This window comes from Trachinotus anak, unplaced genomic scaffold, assembly GCF_046630095.1.
Source record: "Trachinotus anak isolate AG129_WGS33_773 ecotype Australia unplaced genomic scaffold, CSIRO_AGI_Tana_v1 ptg000004l, whole genome shotgun sequence".
Lineage (NCBI taxonomy): Eukaryota > Metazoa > Chordata > Actinopteri > Carangiformes > Carangidae > Trachinotus > Trachinotus anak.
In genome coordinates this window covers 19,358,487-19,377,785 of record NW_027273855.1, presented here as the reverse complement: position 1 = coordinate 19,377,785, position 19,299 = coordinate 19,358,487, and the positions used below count along the sequence as shown (strand labels likewise).

Genomic DNA, 19,299 nt, shown 5'->3' with positions numbered 1-19,299 from the left:
AGAAACCTGCCAATCACAGGTAATTCTTTTAAAACTGTGCACAACTCAGTACAATGAGATACTGACATCCACTTGGAAAACAAAGTGGTGAACTGAGATATGGAAGGAAAAGAGTGTCCACATTTCATAAAGACCTTGATTTTGAACCAGTGTGGGCTGTACTGTATCTCTGCGTCAACGTCACATTGTTGCCAAGGAGCTCAAAATGTGTTCATACTGTGCAGTAGATCACTTTAAAATATCCCATATCCATAAAATGTCACACCAGAGATTGAATAATGATAGCGTGATTTTGTAAGTATTATACCATGACCAGCTTCATCCACTCACTCCCAGATCTCATAAATACTACTTTTACTGCCTGAGAGAGGAAAAGCCACTTTTGTGAACATGATAGGACAAAAGTCCCAATGATTTAGGCATATTTTATCCCTGAGATATAAATTCAAGAGGCATAGAATGAATTTATAGTGATCAAAGTGCACTTAGTGTATAAAGGAGGATGAGACATTTTTGGCTCATACCGTAAAATATAATAACGGCGAAGAACAACTGTTGCTGCCCATAACAGTCGGTGAAGCAGTTGGAGTTTTTACACCTCAATCACATGACAGATTTACATATTTGTTTAGTTTTTTTTGTTGTTGTTTTTTTAATAAGGAATGCCTTCAAGCTTTAGAAATAGTCAGTTCATACTGGAACAAGCTCTAGAAATATTAATAAAATAAACAGTTTGTATCACCTCTGAGTTAGTAGGATATAACATCACCTCCCTCTTCAGTCTTCTGTTGTGGTGAATGAATAGAGTTTAGCTAAACTTTGACTGAACACATACATGTAAAAATAAATAAATAAAAGATTACGCTTTTTGACTATGTATGTAAGGACACAGTGTATGACACTGTCATCTGAAAGAACCACTAAACTTCAGCTGAATTGATAGATTTTTCAGTTTTGGTCCGTGATGTCACCTATGATGTCAACCTATATCAGACATGGCTTGCCATCACCATCCTGCTACTGCTCATCTAGTAAAGAGATAATAGGGAGACAGTCAAAGCCAGTAAAATTTTATTTATTATAGAAAAAAATTTGATCATTTTTTAAGGTTAGAATGAAATGAATGCTTAATGTACTGTCTTATCCAGCAGTAATGGGCTCCTAATTATTTGATTTTGGCCTCATCATTCTCCCTCTGCTGTGATGCTGTAGAAGCTTCAATACAGGATATTATTATTAATTATAATTAATTATTATTAATATTTGCAAGGGCTGGTGTGCTTCTGAATTCCTCCCCTTATAACACAACTGTTTGGGGGGAAATATCTGAAGAGGAAAAGTCAACAAAAAGTAAAAATGTTCAGTTTGGATTTTCAGCCTGTTTACCGTGCAAAAATGTGTGTTTTAGTGAGAATGGACCAATTGAAATCTACCACTGCAATGTATGATAATACGTTGTCAAATCCTATAGCTTGAAATAAATAATTAACAGGTGCAAACTTGAAAAAAGAAATACTTTCAAAGATGTATAGCGACACATGGAGTTTAGCTCAGTTTACAGATTTAAATCAAAACACAGCCACCAAAGTGTTAACAAACCACAACAGAAAACATCATCTCTAGCATATTCCTACTGCGTGTATATACTCTCAGAGATCTTTGTATATCATGAAAGTGTTTTACTGTTCATGTGACAATCAACACCAGCACCAGTGAGTAACCCATACCACCTCCTGAGTGTTTCCTTTGAATCAGCAAGAAGCTACAGTAATATTTACTTTCTAAAATTCAAGGACAGAGTTTAGAAAGAAAAAGATCAAAACGTTGGCCAGTTTTTTGGCTCATTATAAATTATAAACGATTTAACGAATTATGTCGTCCTCTCTCTATATTTGGGCCGTCTGAGACAGACCACTTTCTACTTTATTTCGACTGCTTCTTGGACAGTCATTTTGTTCACAAATGCTGCTGACAGGTCTCAGAAAATACAGGACAACGCCTCAGTGAAGACAGCGCTGCCATCACTTGTGTACTACACTTTGAGTATTTTAGGCTCCGTTGTGATCTGAGAAGACCTGAACGACCAGACCTGCCACAGTAATTAAGACAATCAAGATAGAGATATTTGTTTTTTTGTTTTAATAGAGATCATTCTCTCTCAATCCTTTATAAAATAGCAATTAAAAACTTTTAAATTCATATATTTACATATAAACAAGTAGCTGTGCAAAATGTACAAGATATTGGCAAAAAAGCATCATATTTGTCTTATTTGACATATTTATATGCATGAAAAATATGACAAATGTTCTCAATTTGAACTTGTCAACTGATAAATCTACAAATAACAAACTTAAGTATATACAATAATAAAATTTGCCCATAAACATTCTTTCATAAAATGACAAACGGTATAAAGACCAAAATTAGTATGTGCACTAAAAATATAAAAAGTTATAAAGTGGGCATGTTCATCTGATCAATTAGTTTTAGAAAACTGATCTGTCAAAGTGCAATCCTCGTTCTGCCTTTTATGACCTCCATCATACAGTAAAATATCAAAATGTGGATACACAACTTAAAAATGTGTGATTCACTTAAAGGACTGCGATCAAAACATTATCGGGATTCATTTCTCCATACTCCATTTCCTAAAATTTACATTATAGCACATGTGCGACACAGCGTGAATACTTAACATTACTAACGGCAACTGCGGATCCAAATTAAATCATAATAGTTTTGATTTTTTGGGGTAACATTAAGCAGCCGCCTACATTTTTTTTTTTCTTTTTTTTTTTTATAAATGGTACAAAAAACAGAGAAGAAATGTGCTTGAGATGGACAATCCATCACAGAAAACATCCTGCCCAAATACATTTGAACAAGAAGTTACTTAAACATTGCACTTTCTTATCTGAAAAAAGTCTTTGTGTGACATTTATAAAAGGCAGGAACATGATTTGGTAGCTCTGCTTCTTGGTGACATTATTCAAGAAGCACAGAGCCAAATCCAGATAATTATTTTCATAATGTGAAGGTTTCATTATTCGTGGATTTTCTAAATGACTCGCCAGTCAGCTTGCCACCAGGATACTGACAGAAAGCCAGTTGAATTTTGTACCATCGCTGAAGAAATTACTGGAAACAGACTGCTGTGGAGATAAAAAAAAAAAAAAAAAAAACACCCACTATGATATGCATCAGAAATTATTGATAGGGATGTAAAGTATCTGAAGTCTGTGTGGTAAATGTGCCAGAATCTGAATGAAAACCTCTGTGTCATGAATTCTCACAGTGAGAGTTCAAATACCAACACCTGTAGTTACACCATGCACAACACATATAAATAATCATTTTTGTTTACAATCAAGCAAAGACAAACAAAACAATGTAACGCATCTGGAGAGAAGTGTTGGATAGATGAAGTTACTTAAAATGAACAACACATTCTAATCCATATGGCTTAATCTGAAGAAGGCAACTGAGCAGAAGACAAGACTAGTCAAGATTAGTCTCTGTAAAACAATCCACAGGCATTAAAACGCTGCTAAAATATACTAGAAATGTGTGATAAATTAAAATCTCTGTTAACAACTTAAATAAACAGAGTGTTTACGGTAACATGGTCGAGAAAATCCGCATTACTGCAGTTTTGTAAAAATCGGGCTGCACCTGAATGTTGCACATGAATCTAACATGGAACCACTTCACAGAGCTTTGCTGCTACAACCCAGATATCAGTGTAATGACGCTGACAAGGTTTTCAAATCTGAAGTGTCACGTTCAGTTAGACATGTTTCTTCTGTGCAGCATGAGGCAGTGCATGAGGGAAGTGTGGTTGAGTGCAACTGGTCTCTGAGGAGCAAACCAAGCGGAGGGGCACGCTGAAATCAGGGCCCAGTTCCAATATTTGCTCCATTTCCGTGCTGAAAATACGAAAGGTCTGTGCTTGTAGAAGCTTTTTAAAGGCTGATGTCCCTTCAGTGTTCCAGATAATTCTCTTCCCGTACACAAACGCCTCCTCATTCAGCAGTAGGTGATCAAAGAATGTACCTACAGAGAACGTCTGAGCTCACAGTCATCTCATGCCAGTGAGCGAGTCATTTTCATGCGGATGTTATTTCAGGAAGCCTTTATAGAGCAGGTGTGAGTGACTGGTCCCTCTTTCATTCTCCAGGCAAAAGAGCAGGTCCCTGAGGTTGACTCTGGTGATGCGCTGTCGCATGAACTGTCTGGACCCGGCTCCACTGGAGCCTCCAGGCTGCGAGGGCCCTGACCCTGAGCCCTGGATGGTGAAATGGAGCAAACACAAGATAAACATTTAGTCTTTTATCAAGCTCTTTCATGAATTTGAACAAAATAAGCACAACTCGTCTGTATCAAATGGTTCCATATTCCTCACCTCCGCACTGTCACCTCTAATGGGAGAGTACATTTTTCGTTTTTTCCTCGGGCCAATCGCTGCCAACGCCGTTAGGTTGGCTTCTCTCTGCCTGATCTGAGCCAGCTCCTGCTGCTGCATCTGGAACACGTATAATAACACAGATGAGTCCCACAGACCACCTCATCATAATACTTCACAAAGAAAGCAATCACATAGTGACTCATGGCAGCGTAAGTTTACCTCTTTGGCCTTCTGCTTGAGTCGGAGCTGCTCGGGGTCCTCTTGCCGTGACCGAGACTGCAGTAATGTAGAGGACACTTCAATATTTCAAGACGGATATGTTCCATTTATTCAATCGATTGTTTTATTCATTCACTCACTCATAGTTAGCATGTCTGCTCTCTAGCAGGTCAGGAAATGTATACTAATGACACTGTCCTGAGATCGCTCGCTCGCCTTCTCTATGCAGTCACGATAGTGCAGCGATGACACTGCGTGTCCTTGTTTCTCGACAGTATTGTTACCTTGGCAGCTTTCAAGAGGATCTCTCTCTCCTGCTCTTCTTTCCTTTGCTTCTCCATCTGATCCAGCTGCTCGAAGAACTTGAGTTGGGCTCGCACATCGCTGACCTGCTCAGACCGCTCGTCCTCCTGAAGGTTGATGAGGTTAAAGACAGACAGATTCATTAAGAGAAGCTGAAACAGAGTAAATGTCAATGGGTCTCGCCAATGCTCAAATTACTGTGATGAATTCTCACCTTGAAGTTTATGTTCTTCTGCTGTGCCACTTGTGACACCTTTTCCAGCAGGTTTTGTAGTCGCTGCTGTGTAGCATGGGAAATGAAGTTGATCACATCGGTGCCCAACTCGCTGACACCAAACTTCTTACCTGTCACAACAGGAGGAGACAGAGTGAGACAACCGTTAAAACCAAGAACGTGCTGTGCGTGTTCTCTCAAGTTTCCGTGTCTCACCAATCTCAAGAGCTCTCCGGGTAAGTGAAGAGGTGGACAGGAAGGCCTCATCCTTACAGGAACGAGTCATCGTGCCGACAAGCTCCGAGTTGGTTGCTAAGATACGGGCACTCTCCTCTGACAAGTTGACTCCTGCCATGGAGGCCACATCATTGATATCATCATCATCCCTGGATGAAATGGAAAGTGATGAGAGACACAGCAACACAAACACAATTTATTTATTTGTTTTTTTGACTGAAACTGGGCTCTCTTTTTTGTTTGAGTACATTTACATGAAATAATCTCAACAGGTTTGTTCAGCTGCAGCTTTGTCATATAGCTAGAAAAATACCCAAACATCTAGAAAAATGTAAATACTGAGATAATTCATCACTCTAAGCACTCTAATTACTGAGCCTGACCAAACAACTGCACTTATAAAACCATAAGTGCAGTTTATATATCAAGGCAAAACACACAAATGCTAAGTGCCCTCTGGTCATAACATAAAAACTACACTGGACAAAAGGATCATACTCAGAGACAACGAGATCAATTTAAGACCTTAAGATCTACTTTTATTAAAGATCCTAGAATCACCTACGTGCACAGAGTGCTTTTAAAGTGCAACATATTTGTCACAGCGCATGGTTAAATCTCTCCTTCCCCATCTTTTGGTTCATAAACAGTAAAATGTCCATATCAACAGTCATCTGGTGAGAAGAGGAACTGAAAGAATACATCTTTCAGACAGACACTGCGGTCAGTCTGATTTGTCTCAGCAGTTTAAAAGTCTGTGCTGGCACTTCCTGCTTTTTTTCCTGGGCATCTCAATCACAATGTTATGTTCACATTTTTGTCTGACAGTATAAACCCGTCTTTTAGTTACAACCGTACAATCAGATGCAATCCACTACACCTGCCCTGCGTGTCTGTATTTCTTACTAACCGCTGTCTGTGATTTTGTGAATTTTCTCTCTGGGACATTAATGCTTGACTCTGTTTTTGTAAATGCAGAAATATGTTCAGTTTTTCTTGACTGAGGAGTAACTACCATGATATACTGCACATAACCTCTACTGTTTATGAAATCATTAATTCAGAGAATTGTGGCATTAATTAGCAAATGTGTCTGCCAACACAAGGGTGGGAAAATAGGAACAAAAACCAGGACAATAAACTGGCACGTTCAGTTTGACAGTTTTTAAACTGACTGATTTACAGCAGTAGTAGTTACAGCTGTAGTGCTGAATAAATTCAGGACACAGATGTGACAGGTTGCAGATGTGTTCTTTGATTCAGAAAACCTTGAACTTGATTAGATCGTGTTACACTGCTCCTTAAAATGTAATACTTCATGTCGCTTTTCCTTTTCTTTTAGCCCACCATCATCTGCTGTGGCCGAATACTTTCTTCTAATTTCAAATTTTACTGACTCAGTTTTACATGGTGCACAGTGAATCTGTTTGTGCAGTTGCTTGAACAGCTTTTCGCAGTTTCTGCAGCATTTTCAATATCTTTTTCCTCACATCAATGCACAAAGCCCCATCAGGGCGACTTTATCACACCACTGTGCGATTTATTACAAGGAAATGGGTTTTTCCTCAACATGAAATTTTAAGCAAGGTTAACCAAAAACGTTATGTTCCGCTGTGTGGAGGTGTCGGTGGTATGTTTGTAGTACAGTTTGTGTTTCTGCTGTTGAGGTGTTATGTTAAAAAAACATTAAAAAAAGAATCCAGACACACAAGCTGATGAGAGCAGGATGACAAGTTGCCTTGTACCATGATGGTGAGAGTGATATGAATAGTAAATGAAAATCTGACTCTTGCTCTGGTATTGATATATAAAGCATGACTACTATGCTTTATAAAAATAACACCTTCTTCTGATATCCCTGAACATACATGTGCTGCAACTAATGAATACTTTAGTTATTGATTAATTGGACAATTTTTGATTAAACAATTAATAGTTTGGCCATATGTCAGAAAATAGAAAAAAACAAATAAATCAAATATTTTATATTTATTCAGTTTAAAATCATCTAAGAAAAAAACAAGCTGCAAATTTTCATAATTTATAAGTTGGAAGTAGTGAATGTTAAAAAACGACTAATAATGACTCAATTACAAAAATGCTTGTCCATTATGTGAAAAAAAAAAATGATGACACCATATTTATCTTGTAAAATGTAGAAAAAGGTTGGTTTGCATTTGCTAAAAACTGGATGATAGTGCCAACGTCAAATATAATGACAAGATAATTCTGTTCTGTCTCGGTTGCTTTTGAGAATGTGAAGTACTGAGAATGTGTCACTAAATCTCTAAAACTCCTTAAAATGCTGACTATCTGGACACCGATGTTTCACGCAACATTCATCTGAATGTGTCACAGACCTGAAGGTTCCCCCTCCTGCTTCCTTCAGCTTGTTCTTCTGAGCAGCAGTGAGAGCGGCCTGACTGACTACTTGTACTCCTTTGGCCCCTGGAGCCAACGTCTGCTTCACTGCTGGAACTAACAATGACAGAGGCAAGTTCAGATTTTTGCTGATATCTGAGAAAAATCAAATGTAATTGCAGTTAAACTTGTCGGTATGCAGTTTAAAACATGCACCGTAACAGTGATACCATTTCTGATTTTTTTTTTAGAATCAAATTTGGCATTTTTGCACAAGCATAGTGTCCTGCAATTACAGACAGTATCCAGAAGGTGGCAGCACTTCTGTACTGTATATAGTGAATTTGCAAAAGACTAAACACAAGCATGCTGAGGTGGAACCATGTATTTTTGTGTTGGGCAGTGACTCTCGTCAATGCATTTGTTTAGCATCTAGTTCTGTCCACCAATTCTCACTGGACACTATGATGCACCAAATACACAAAACAACAATATACAATGGAAGAAATAAAAGGAGTGTAGGTGACTGTTGAACACACACCTGTCTGCAGCTGTTTCACCACCTGTGGCTGGCCTACAATGATGCGGCTATGAGGTTGTCCTCTGATTGTTACCATGGGAGACTGAGCCAGTGTCACCTGTGGCCTCACCATCGTCCCCTGTTGTTGTGGCACAATCTGTGCACAATCAGTGACAAAGCTTGAGAAACACAGAATCATAGCACAAACCAAAATAGAAGTATAAACTCTAAAATACAGGATTTTCACTTCTATGTGCATGCCATGGACTAAAGTCAGATACAGATAAAAATAAATAAATAAAAAAAATCACACTAGTATTAGAATTACCAGTCCTGGTTTACTGTGAGGTGTCTGAGTGAGGCTGATAACTGTGGTTTTGGTCATGGCAGTGCTGGTGGCAGTAGTAGCGGCAGTGGAGAGAGGAGGTCGCAGCACTACGGCGGTGAGGGCTGTGGAAACTGCTGCAGCAGGCTGAGTGCTGGGCTGAGGCAGCAGGCTCTGCTGAATGAAGGCCTCTGAGTCTGGGGTCATCTGACGCAGTGCTGGGAGACTTCTCTGAGGACAGAAAGAAAAGAAACATACATCCGCTTGATTGAGTCACTCACTCATATTCCAAACAGGAGAGATTTGGTTATTATAAAACAAAAGTAGCAGCACTTGGAGACGTACGGTGCAGTCTCTATGATATACTGTACTCTGAGCAAACACACAAAGCAGTGGCTGCACTCCCTGTGTTTTTGGATGAGGGCAAGCACAAAGGACTGTTGGAACTAGGAGGTCCTGAGAATATCACTGTGTGCACATATGCTCAGTTTTATGTGAACAATAGCACTGATGTGTGTTCACTTATTTTTCAACAGCACAAAATAACACAAAAAAACCTATTCATAAGGAGGAGTTGCAGGAAGCAGTAGCATTATTTTGTAGACAACACGCTGACTTCCCTGTGGATTAAGAGAAAAGGCTCCTTTTCTCTCTCTTTGAAACCTTTGGATGCCTATTAGCTCTTCACAATAGCTTAAGATACAGTTTCAGCATGTTGGTGTTATACAACTTTTACACAAAAACCTTGTATTTGATGATAATAAACCCATTGTTGAACCCATTCATAACACACTGCTGTCACATTTTAATCCCCTGGTCATAAATGTTTAAACGAGACCTGGTTTGGCAACATCAGTTCAGCTTCAGTCCCATGCACAGCTATTAAAGCCACACAATTATACCAGTCTGTGTGTAAAGATGTTTGCTAAATGGAGTGGACTTTCACCTCCTTTAACGTTACTGTGCCAGTGTTTACACTGGAGGAAAAACTGCTATTTTACAGGGTTTAATTATTTGGTCATCTAATGGAAAGAAAATGCAGCAACCTACACTCTTTAACGATGTTCATGTGCTGAAACTCTGACGTTAATGAGGATAGATTATGTGCTTTAGAGGACTAGGGATGTGCAAACCGGTATCAATGTAATAGTAGAAACCTACACTTTTTGAGTTCGATTTGAGCAGTCTTTGTGAGCACTGGTTAGGAGCGGAGTCGTGTAGCCACGTCACCATGTCATTCTAAAAGAAGTACATGTAGCACAAGTGCAGAATATCACTATAGCTTGTGCCTTGTTGTAACACAAACTGCAAGATCTCCACTCAGCAGCACAACCTGGTGAGCACAAAGATGCAATCGCACACATCATGGAGTGGGTACATGTCAACCAAGGTCTGTATATCCACAGTCTGTACCAAGCTGCATCAGCCAGTATATCTGGATGTCTGCTAGCTTGTTGCTGATCTCACCTTCAGGAAAGGCACAAGGTACGGCTGTGGTGAGGAGTTGAGCTCCTGGTATAACCTGCTGGTGAAATCTTCAGGCTCTATCTTTGCTTCCTGTTGTTGCAGAATAGACAAAGAGGTGGAATGAGAAGAGAAAAAAAATGAAGTTAAGAAAACATACTGAAGGAATAACAAGCAATGTATTAAGATGAGGGCAGACTTCTAATGATGTAGATTTTGAACAGAGAGAGAGAGAGAGAGAGAGATGAAGGGTAAGATGGAAAAACAAGAAGAAGAACAAGAAGAGAAATGTACCAGCAAGTTCTTGACCAGCTCCTTCACGCTGGCTGTAGTCTCAGACGACTGTTTCCCACTGGATGCCAGCTTGATCAGCGTGGACAGAAAGTTTCTACACTTTTTCACATTCTCCAGTGTCTCCTGCAAGCACAACATTCAAACAACATTTTCCTTAAATATACACATCAGATTTATAGCAGAAATGTAGAGCATGACACAAAACAAACCCGAACAAATATCTATATGTAGTTGATTATTCTATTTTTGACAGATTACGCATTCAAGGTTAGTACTTCTCTCTTACAGCTGTGACAGCTGTCGGAGTGACAGGGGTCCCAGTGGCTCCAAGGGGCCCTACCCTCTGTGTTACTGCTGCGGCTGCAGATCCAGGCTGTACTGCGGTGGGCGTTCCTAGCGGCTGACCCGGGGTGGTGGCAGTTCCTCCCAGCATGATGGTGTTCTATATGAGTCAGTGAATGTGCAGTCATGAGATGAGACATTGGAAAATGACAAGGTCAGAATAACAATTTTGACATGTCTGTTCCCAGAGAACAGTACATTCAACTTTACTAGGACATAATACAATTTTGTTTTCCAAGTTTTGTTTTTCCAGTAAAGAGCTAGATATTGTGTTTCCTTTCACAGATATTTGTACGCTTTGTAACCAACGTTCACTTTTGGGAGCTTCACAGTTTTCTTCTTCCACCACCAAAGTAGAATAAAGCTTGTTATAAAAATGTGCTCTGCAAATCAGACAATGATGTTTAGCAAGTATTAACCTTTAAGGGGACTCTAATGGCAAGCAGAACAATCATAAGTCACAAACAAAGATTAATGCAAATAGCAAGGTTCTCGAAGTGAGCAACCAAAAGGCCAGCCAGAGAAGACAGAGAAATTAAAACAAATGTGCTGGCCTTGACACAGGAACCCAGCCCTTCATTACAATTATTTAGCAGAACAAGATGACCGTACAACCTGTGAAACAGGTCCGAGTCTGTTTTTTATCAAGCATTTCAGAAATCCATCCTATCTGGTCCAAGAGACATGGATTTAACCCTATTTTAGGCATGAGAGTGAAAGCCTTGTATTAACTTTCTCATTCTGGGAAACTTCTATCTTCTCCAGGATTAACGAGAGCTGCAGAGCTGTTTCCAGCAGGTTGAAAATGACGGACAATCGCGCATGTTCAATGAGAAATGCAAATGTGAGTAACAGTTTATCTAAAATAACAAGCTTCTCCACACATACTGACAGCATTCAGACCTCCTCCTGGTTTTGTTCATGGAATAATCCATTTTTTTTTCAGTGCATGCTGTTGGCAGTTCTAACCCAAGCAACGCCAAAGCACAACGAGTGAAGCAACATTGGGAGGGATATCTGTGGGAGTTAAGCAGATGCAGGGCAAATGGAGCAAATGGTTTGCTTTAACTCAATCACCCAATAGTTACAGAGTGTTCAGTATCTGCAGAAACCAGGTTTGGTTTAATGGAACTGAGTCATTATATTAGTTACCATTCTTTGTGGTGCACGACCCGGACAGATGGACCCTGCAATTTTTAAATGGCATTTGGTGTTTGATAACTTTATACCCTACAGAGGGAATTAAGTGCCCAAAGGGATGTGTGGTGGAGTTACCTGCAGCACAGGAGGCCTCTGCAGTTTGGTGGTGGCCGTCACAGTAGTCTGGACTGCGGAACCTTGTTTAATAATAGTGGTGGGGGTAACTGAACGAGCCAGCACTGATGTGCCTGGAGCCTGCAGAACAACAGGGGATATGAAAGGAGGTGTTACACATGACACAAAATGTCCAAGTTGAACAACACCCAGAAAAATTATATTGCACTGCTTAGGATTTCTCTAATAGACAATGCAAAACACTTTTTTAAAGTTACAGAATTTCACCGTACAAATACTTTGAACTTCTGTAGCTCCCTCAGGAAAGAAAGAAAGAATTCTTGTTTTGCTCCATGTCATCTTTTTTAAATAAAAATATTTTCAAACAGCAGATGTGGCATTTTTCCACTGACAATTTTCTTTTTTGAGCATTTCTTTCCATTTCTTAACTTATGTTAAAGTTGGATACAAAATTTTACACATGCTAAATAAAGCAGTCCACTTGACTGGTCATTTACCTTTCAGCCACAGCGTGCATATGAAACAACAACCAAAATGTAATTAAATCAGACTGAAATATAAAATACATCAAATTGACTTTGGGTGTTGCTTTTTACAATGTAACCAAAAAACAGAGTTTGCTATTTTTTACTATCAGACAGTTAAATTGTATGTATTGTATATTATAACACAATGTGTCTAACTTTACTTATGACACAGAAACATTTGCAGGGAGCTATTAAAAATGTGTTCATTATTCAACACTGTTGTTATGGGATGCTCAAATGATATATTGCTTGGGCCTTGTATTAAAGATGCAGAGATCATACTTTTTCTTTCCAGATACCTAAACTCAGGGTATCAGCTGAAACTGAGAACACATCTATTATGTCTGCTCTTTTTTCTGATTCAGTTTAAAATCTGCATACCTCGCAGTGATTGGTATCATTCCTCTGTACCTACACGTCATTTACAAACTATAAGGGAATATTTTTATACACCAGCTATCTTTTAAAGTTCATGTTAACTTTAATCAGAAGAATTGTGTTGCTACAGTTATATAATAAGAGTGACAAAGAAACAGTATTTAACAGTATTGCATTCAGTCACATCTGGGTGATACTCACTCTACTCAACACGGTCAGTATCCGCATAAAGACTGATCAAGTACATCAGAGCTGTGCATGACTACCTCACAGGACTGAGTCACATTTTCTGTTTGAGAGTGTGGCCATGTATCCAGCCGTCCTGGTACCTGTAGAGACGTGATCTGGACAGGTGGAGTGCTTGTGGGGGCTGCAGGTCGTGGAGTCATGGCGCTCTGGGACTGCGACTGAGCCTGCATCTGAGCCAAGGCCTGCTGGTGAATCATCAGCAGCTGTCCACTCTCACTGCGAACCAAGACCATGCCTGCAAGAGGCAAATGTCAAGGCGGTTAAGATGTCAAAGGTCAGGGCTTTTCTATCCTGATCCACTTCATGAATATACTGTATGTACGTACTTTCTGACATGAGGGGGTATGGATTTGTAGGTCTACTAATGCACAGATATTACCTCGGCTAGGAGGTGTATGTACAGAGATTTCCATCCAGTCAGCGGTCAGAACGAAAGGAGCCATAAGCATGGTTCTATTAATCACAAGCATCTCGAGTCACAACACAATGTGTAATTATAGGTTGTTGAGCATCCTCAACACAACTCAAAGTAAAACCTTTTTCTTGCAGCTGATACTTTGTTGTAGGCATTATAGTGCACTGGAGCCTGGTGTTTTGCCTGCCCTGTCAGTGAAAAAGCTGACTGGCTGTGTGATAAGGGACTTGGCTCCAGTACACGGTAATACACTGATCTACAAGTTGCAGAGATGACAGCTGGGAGAATGAAGCATCAAGAGGGGGATACATGTCATTATATGTTGTGGCTAAAATGTTGCTGTTTTAATGACGATGTTTGTTGCAGCTTGTGATCAGCCTGACCAGCCATTCTCTGGTTGGGATAGCTCTATACACAGGACTCCCACCCAGAGCTATTTTCTATGCATAGACTTTTCCTCATTTGAGCAATTCATGCTGCTCTATGTAAAAAAAAAAAAAAATCTGAATTATCCCACTGATACCCTGAGGTTAAAATCGAAACCTGCCAATGCAAAGCATTAGAGTACAAGTCTAACCATTAGCCTTCACAAACTGTTAAAGCCACACAGGGGATGGATACATAGATTTATACAGTACACAGCTGTTGATACAAGAAGTTTGCTATTGTCTCTAACAAGACAAAGTAAAGAAGAATCAATAGACTGCAACAGAATGCTACTTTGATGTACTGTGGGAGGAATAAGAGCGCTGACAAAGGCTTTTCACCTGGTCTGCACTTAGTACCTTGCCCATCTCTAATCTGTGGCCCCAAAAAATAAATCAATCTCTGCTAAGTTACTACAAACCATTTCTTGTCTTTTAATACAAGAGCTGCTAGGAAACGTGTAAAAAATAAAACAAAGTAGGGTTTAAGTTTGATAGCAACAAGTTATTGCTGCTTGACACAGCATAAAGAGGAAAAACGGTTTCACACCTGACTTGACATCTGATGCTCTTAAACTAAGTTAAACTAAGTTACCTGGTGGGAGCTGAATATTTTGGATACTTGGGGCGTTTTGTTGAGGCTGAGTGAGTCGAGGGGCCAACACCTGTGGAGCAATAGCCCGTATTCCACCCGGAGGAGTTGCGGCGATTGTTGACGGCACTGAAGTCCTCACGTTTTGCAAAACAGTTGGGCTCCTCAGGGTCGCTGTTGTCCCTGTGGCCACCGCTGAAGCCACGACACCAGTCTGCATTATAGTCTTTGTGAAGTCGACTTTGTTGACGAGAGGACCGGTCGTGCTGGAAACACTGACGGCTGGTGCTGCTGAGACTGTGGTAGGGTTGCCTCCGCTTTGTGAGGTGTTAGTTGGAGTTTGCATAGGTGGCCTCACAAGCGTGACCGTGGGTACACTTTTCACAGAGGGTTGAGACGAAATCACGGGCGAAGTGACAGCGTTGGGCAAAGTAGCCGAGGAAGTCCGAATAATAGTACTTGGTGCTGCAGACAAAACTGCCGCGTTTCCTTTGCTCACAGAAATAGTTCCGTTGTTTACAAGTGTGACAGCGGGCTGTGAGTTGCTGCCGCCGCTGTCAGCAGATGCGCCCCCGGCGATATGACAGTTCACCACGACGGAACTTCCATTCAAAGTTTGAACACCAGCTGTTCCAGCTTTCCCGACGCAAGATGTTGCATCCGATACTACTGTAACAACTCCGCTAGCTGTCTCCGTCTTGGACTGACTCTGAGCGGCTGTCATGCTCGCTCCAGCCGCCGATGTAGTCCCGGCTGCTCCATCCATGCCTGAACCGGGCGATCCCGTACTGTTAATGACACCTCCTTGCACCCCTGTCCCTACAGCAGCGGAAACACGTGAAAACAAGGGGGTGTCGAACAACTCTCCGATACGCATTAGTTTCGGGAAACACAAAAGTGAAGCCAAGTTAGCTATAATCAGTTTAACAACGTGACCCAAAATAAGCTAATGTTAGCTAACCGGAGCGGGCAGCTATCTTACCTGCTTTAGCAAGCTCTTGTTGTGAAAGTCCCATTTTGCTGCCCTGAACATTGGAATTACTACCTACAGATGAATTGCCGACGTGATTTGCTGCAGACTGGACCCTTGCCCTTGTGTTGACGTGACCTGCTCCTGTAAGTTCAGACTCCAGAGACCCGACCAGATCACTAACTACTTTTTCGTCCACCTCTGTGTTGAAGAAAACATCATCCAGCAAATCGGAACCCGCCGCCATCTTTGCAGAGCTACGCTCGTTCGTGAGACGCATGCGCCGATTGGATGCTTCCTCCGTGACGCAGCCTCACCGGGCGCTGTGATTGGCTCGTCGAAGAAAATAAAGGCTGGAACAAATGGTTCCCAGCAGCAGTGCGGAGTGTCAGCGCTGGGTCTTAGCTCTACGGGAAAACGACAATACCACTCGCAGAGCTGTTCCTGGCGGGACCTTATCACGTCGAAGAAACTGTGTGGAAAAGTTTCTGTGCAGTGCAACACGTCTTTGCAGACTTATGCACAATATCGAAGCATTTTGTATCCGTTTGACTTTATCGTAGACGACTCAAAATGGCTGCGTTGTTGCTATTTTTTCCAGGAGACCCGCAGAAGCTGCCACAGCGCTCTCCGACCAACAGCAGTCATGTTGGGCTATTTGGATGTCAAACTCTTGAGAGCGCAGATGAGCAGCTGCCAGACATAATATGCTCAGGCTTCTTGACGCTACAGGAGTGCATATAGCACTCATGTGGCATATTCATTTCAGAGACACCAAAATAATTACATGTATCAGGACAAAATACCACACCACACACTGCCCAAATAAATATTACAATCACAACTACAAATTATGCCAGAATCAGATTCCTCATCAGTGATGCGACTGACCCCGCAGACTGACTGTGGATAAGTGCATGTCTCGTAGCCAGGTGCGTTTCAGCCAATCAGTGGGCGTGGTTTCAGGTCACCTGTGGACGCCTATAAATTGTTTCTGGTCCATTCACGGTTTGGGTGCTGGCATGTGATGTGCGTTCTGTTGGAAGTTTGTACGCAGCTGGTCTGAATATTGTGAAGCCATGAGTTCAGCAAAGCCGTACATTGGCTGTAAAATAGGGTTAATTTCAAAAGCCCAAAATCGTTATGAGGGGATTTTGTATACAATTGATAAAGTAAACTCTACAGTTGTGCTGGCAAAAGGTGAGTGATCTAGGCCTAATTACTTGGGGTGATAGCAGCTCTACAGAAACATGCATGTCACTTTGTTAGCTTACTCAGACATTGTCTTTTCATTAGTCAAGTGTTTTGGAACTGAGGGACGACCCACTGACAGACCAACAGCACCCAAAGATGATATCTATGAGTACATCACTTTCCGGGGAAGTGATATTAAGGATATTACACTTTGTGAACCTCCAAGATCTCACCATGGCCTGCCCCCGGATCCTGCAATAGTACAGGTACATGAGCATGAACTGCATGGTTCACAGCCCACTGTTAGAAAATCCAAAAGTGGGGAAAAAAGGTCTAGATAATGTGAGTTGAATTGTTAAACATCTTTTGTTCAGTCATCCAGTGCAGGCGCCTCAGGCATCTACTCAGCTCTTGGCCCATTTAGCCCCCTAAGGATGCCTGCCTACAACCAGCTTGCTGCCAGCTCACTACTTAATCAACAATATGCTGCAGCTCTTGGTCTTGGTAAGTCAATGAACATGGATTAATTCCAAGTAAACTGACTATAAACTCACACCCTTAGTCTACCTGAATACTTTCAAGTTGGTTGTTTACATGCTACAGTATTTAGATGTGTTCTTCATGCAGAACCTGTGCTTCTAGGTTTACATATTAGAAGGGGCCCCATGGTGGAAAAGGCAGTTCAAACTCTTCATATGGAAAGGTCCAGGCAGAGGAGAAGCTTGATTCCATCCCAAGAGCAGGAGCAGCAGCGGCGGGACAGGAGGTGGCCCCAGAGGACAAGAGGAGACAGCTCCCAGACAAGAAGGGGCTCTGGAACTACCAGTAAGCATGCAGAACTGCAGTGATGAAAGGCAATATAAAATACTATGTCTACTAATAGACATTTGTTTAACACCCTTGAAACATTGTACAATTGTGTGGGAACTTCTGCATGTCTATCTGTGCAATTGCAAACAATCTAAAGTGAGCGTAAATGATATATTTGAATTTAAGTGAATTCAGGCCTAGCTGTACCCAAAGCTCAGCAGGTAACTCAGCAGCAGAATGATGAAAACAGGCCACCACCCAGAAGAAGACAAGGTAATTGTTACCATACAAGTTATTGATTTCTTTGACACAAATTACGGAAAGAACTCCTATTAACAAGCAATGCAATTATTATTATTTTTATTTTTTAAAAATGTAATCCCAGGAGCTCGGAGGCGCAGGAACCGCAGTAGAGGCCAGTTGATGGTGGCTAATACGCCATCTGCCACCCTTAAATTTGACACAGACTTTGATTTTGATTCTTCAAATGCACAGTTTATTAAGGAGGAACTGGAGAGGGAAGGGCAGGACAGGATGAATATAAAAGGTTAGTTCATTAATTCAGATGATCACAAATGCACCACTGCATTTTCATCTTTTTTTTTTTCTTTTTTTTTAACACTAAATTCTTATTGAAGGATCAGCTTAAGCTTTACTGTGTCATACAGTGATGTACTGTTATAAATACTCTGTCTTGCAGGTCAGTCCTAAATTAATTGCGTGTGTGTGTCTGAGAGAATTTTTTTATTTTGGTGTTCCCCTTGTGAGGTTTTTCAGGGCATATCCCCCCAGGTTACATAAAGTGCATGTCTCTGTCTGTAGATGCAAATCATGACGTAGTAGAGAAAGAAAAAGAGGAATCGCACTTGGCTGCAGATGTTGATCATTTTGGACCAAAATGCTACTATGACAAAGCAAAGTCCTTCTTTGACAACATCTCATCTGATAATAAATTCAGGTAAACCAGTGGCATTTTTATCCTCAATACTGAAACATTAATGTCTCCTGTATGTACATAAGCTTCAACCTCTTACGCTTTCAACAAACGTTTTCAGACTAACATGGGCTGAGGAGCGGAAGCGCAATCTGGAGACTTTTGGGGTCCCTGGACGGTTTCTCAGGGGCCAGGGCTTCAGAGGTGGATACACTGGACGAAGAGGAAGGGGTGCTCCTCAGACTCTGTCTTACAGAACCAGGAGTGGACAGCTGTAAAGGTCAGCATTTTACACCAGGGCACTAAAACGCTCCACCCCCACAACCTCCACTGATTATTTCCCTTATGTTTAACAAATTTACCTGTCTTGGTGTCTTTTGCCATGATGATGAGCAAAAGCAGTTCTATTGGCTTGAAGAATGGATTTTTTGTTGTTTACGTTTTTGTTTTTTTTTTCTTTTTTCTCCCTCCCTTCCTCCATTTTGAATATGGATGCATGGCACACTAAAAGATCCATTTTTTTTTTTTTTTTTCCCTCCCCTCAGGAAATTTGCCTGAAGAGCATTATTATTTTTTTTCTATTAAATGGGATTGAAAAATGGTTTTTTTTTTTTTTTTTTTTGAGAAATTTCACTCCTTAAAATGTGTTTGTTTCATGTTAAACAAAAGTATTTGGCTTTGCAGCTTGGGAGTACTCATCATAATTTGTACTTATATTTCATCAACAAATGTTGTAAACTATTAACATAAAATGAACTAAAGTGTATTTAAATCGTGTGCATTGCTTACTTCTATCTAGAAGCAACAAGTGAGAATAATGTAAATAAACCAGAATTGCTGAAG

The 19,299-nt window shown here is 40.7% G+C and overlaps 2 protein-coding genes across 4 annotated transcripts; one reads left to right on the top strand and one right to left on the bottom strand.

The window, feature by feature from the left end:
• Positions 1-1,056: 1,056 nt before the first annotated feature.
• LOC139620816 (transcription initiation factor TFIID subunit 4-like) lies at positions 1,057-15,911 on the bottom strand. Its single transcript, XM_071476734.1, has 16 exons — positions 15,531-15,911; positions 14,552-15,367; positions 13,197-13,351; positions 11,963-12,082; positions 10,632-10,787; positions 10,346-10,468; positions 10,055-10,144; positions 8,591-8,818; positions 8,284-8,419; positions 7,742-7,859; positions 5,361-5,530; positions 5,145-5,275; positions 4,912-5,037; positions 4,628-4,684; positions 4,406-4,525; positions 1,057-4,288 (listed from the first exon to the last, which is right to left on the bottom strand). The coding sequence occupies exons 1-16, from the start codon at positions 15,796-15,798 to the stop codon at positions 4,121-4,123; spliced, it is 2,982 nt and encodes a 993-aa protein (XP_071332835.1). The 5' UTR covers positions 15,799-15,911; the 3' UTR covers positions 1,057-4,120.
• lsm14b (LSM family member 14B) lies at positions 15,904-19,298 on the top strand. Of its 3 annotated transcripts, none has more exons than XM_071476741.1 (8): positions 15,904-16,718; positions 16,815-16,978; positions 17,087-17,216; positions 17,355-17,537; positions 17,736-17,795; positions 17,908-18,069; positions 18,345-18,480; positions 18,578-19,298. In XM_071476741.1, exons 1-8 carry the CDS (start codon positions 16,598-16,600, stop codon positions 18,732-18,734), a joined length of 1,113 nt encoding a protein of 370 aa, XP_071332842.1. In that variant the 5' UTR covers positions 15,904-16,597; the 3' UTR covers positions 18,735-19,298. The 3 variants fall into 3 exon arrangements, with proteins under 3 accessions (XP_071332842.1, XP_071332841.1, XP_071332840.1); XM_071476740.1 differs by having other exon boundaries at positions 17,724-17,795; XM_071476739.1 differs by having other exon boundaries at positions 17,709-17,795.
• Position 19,299: the final 1 nt, after the last annotated feature.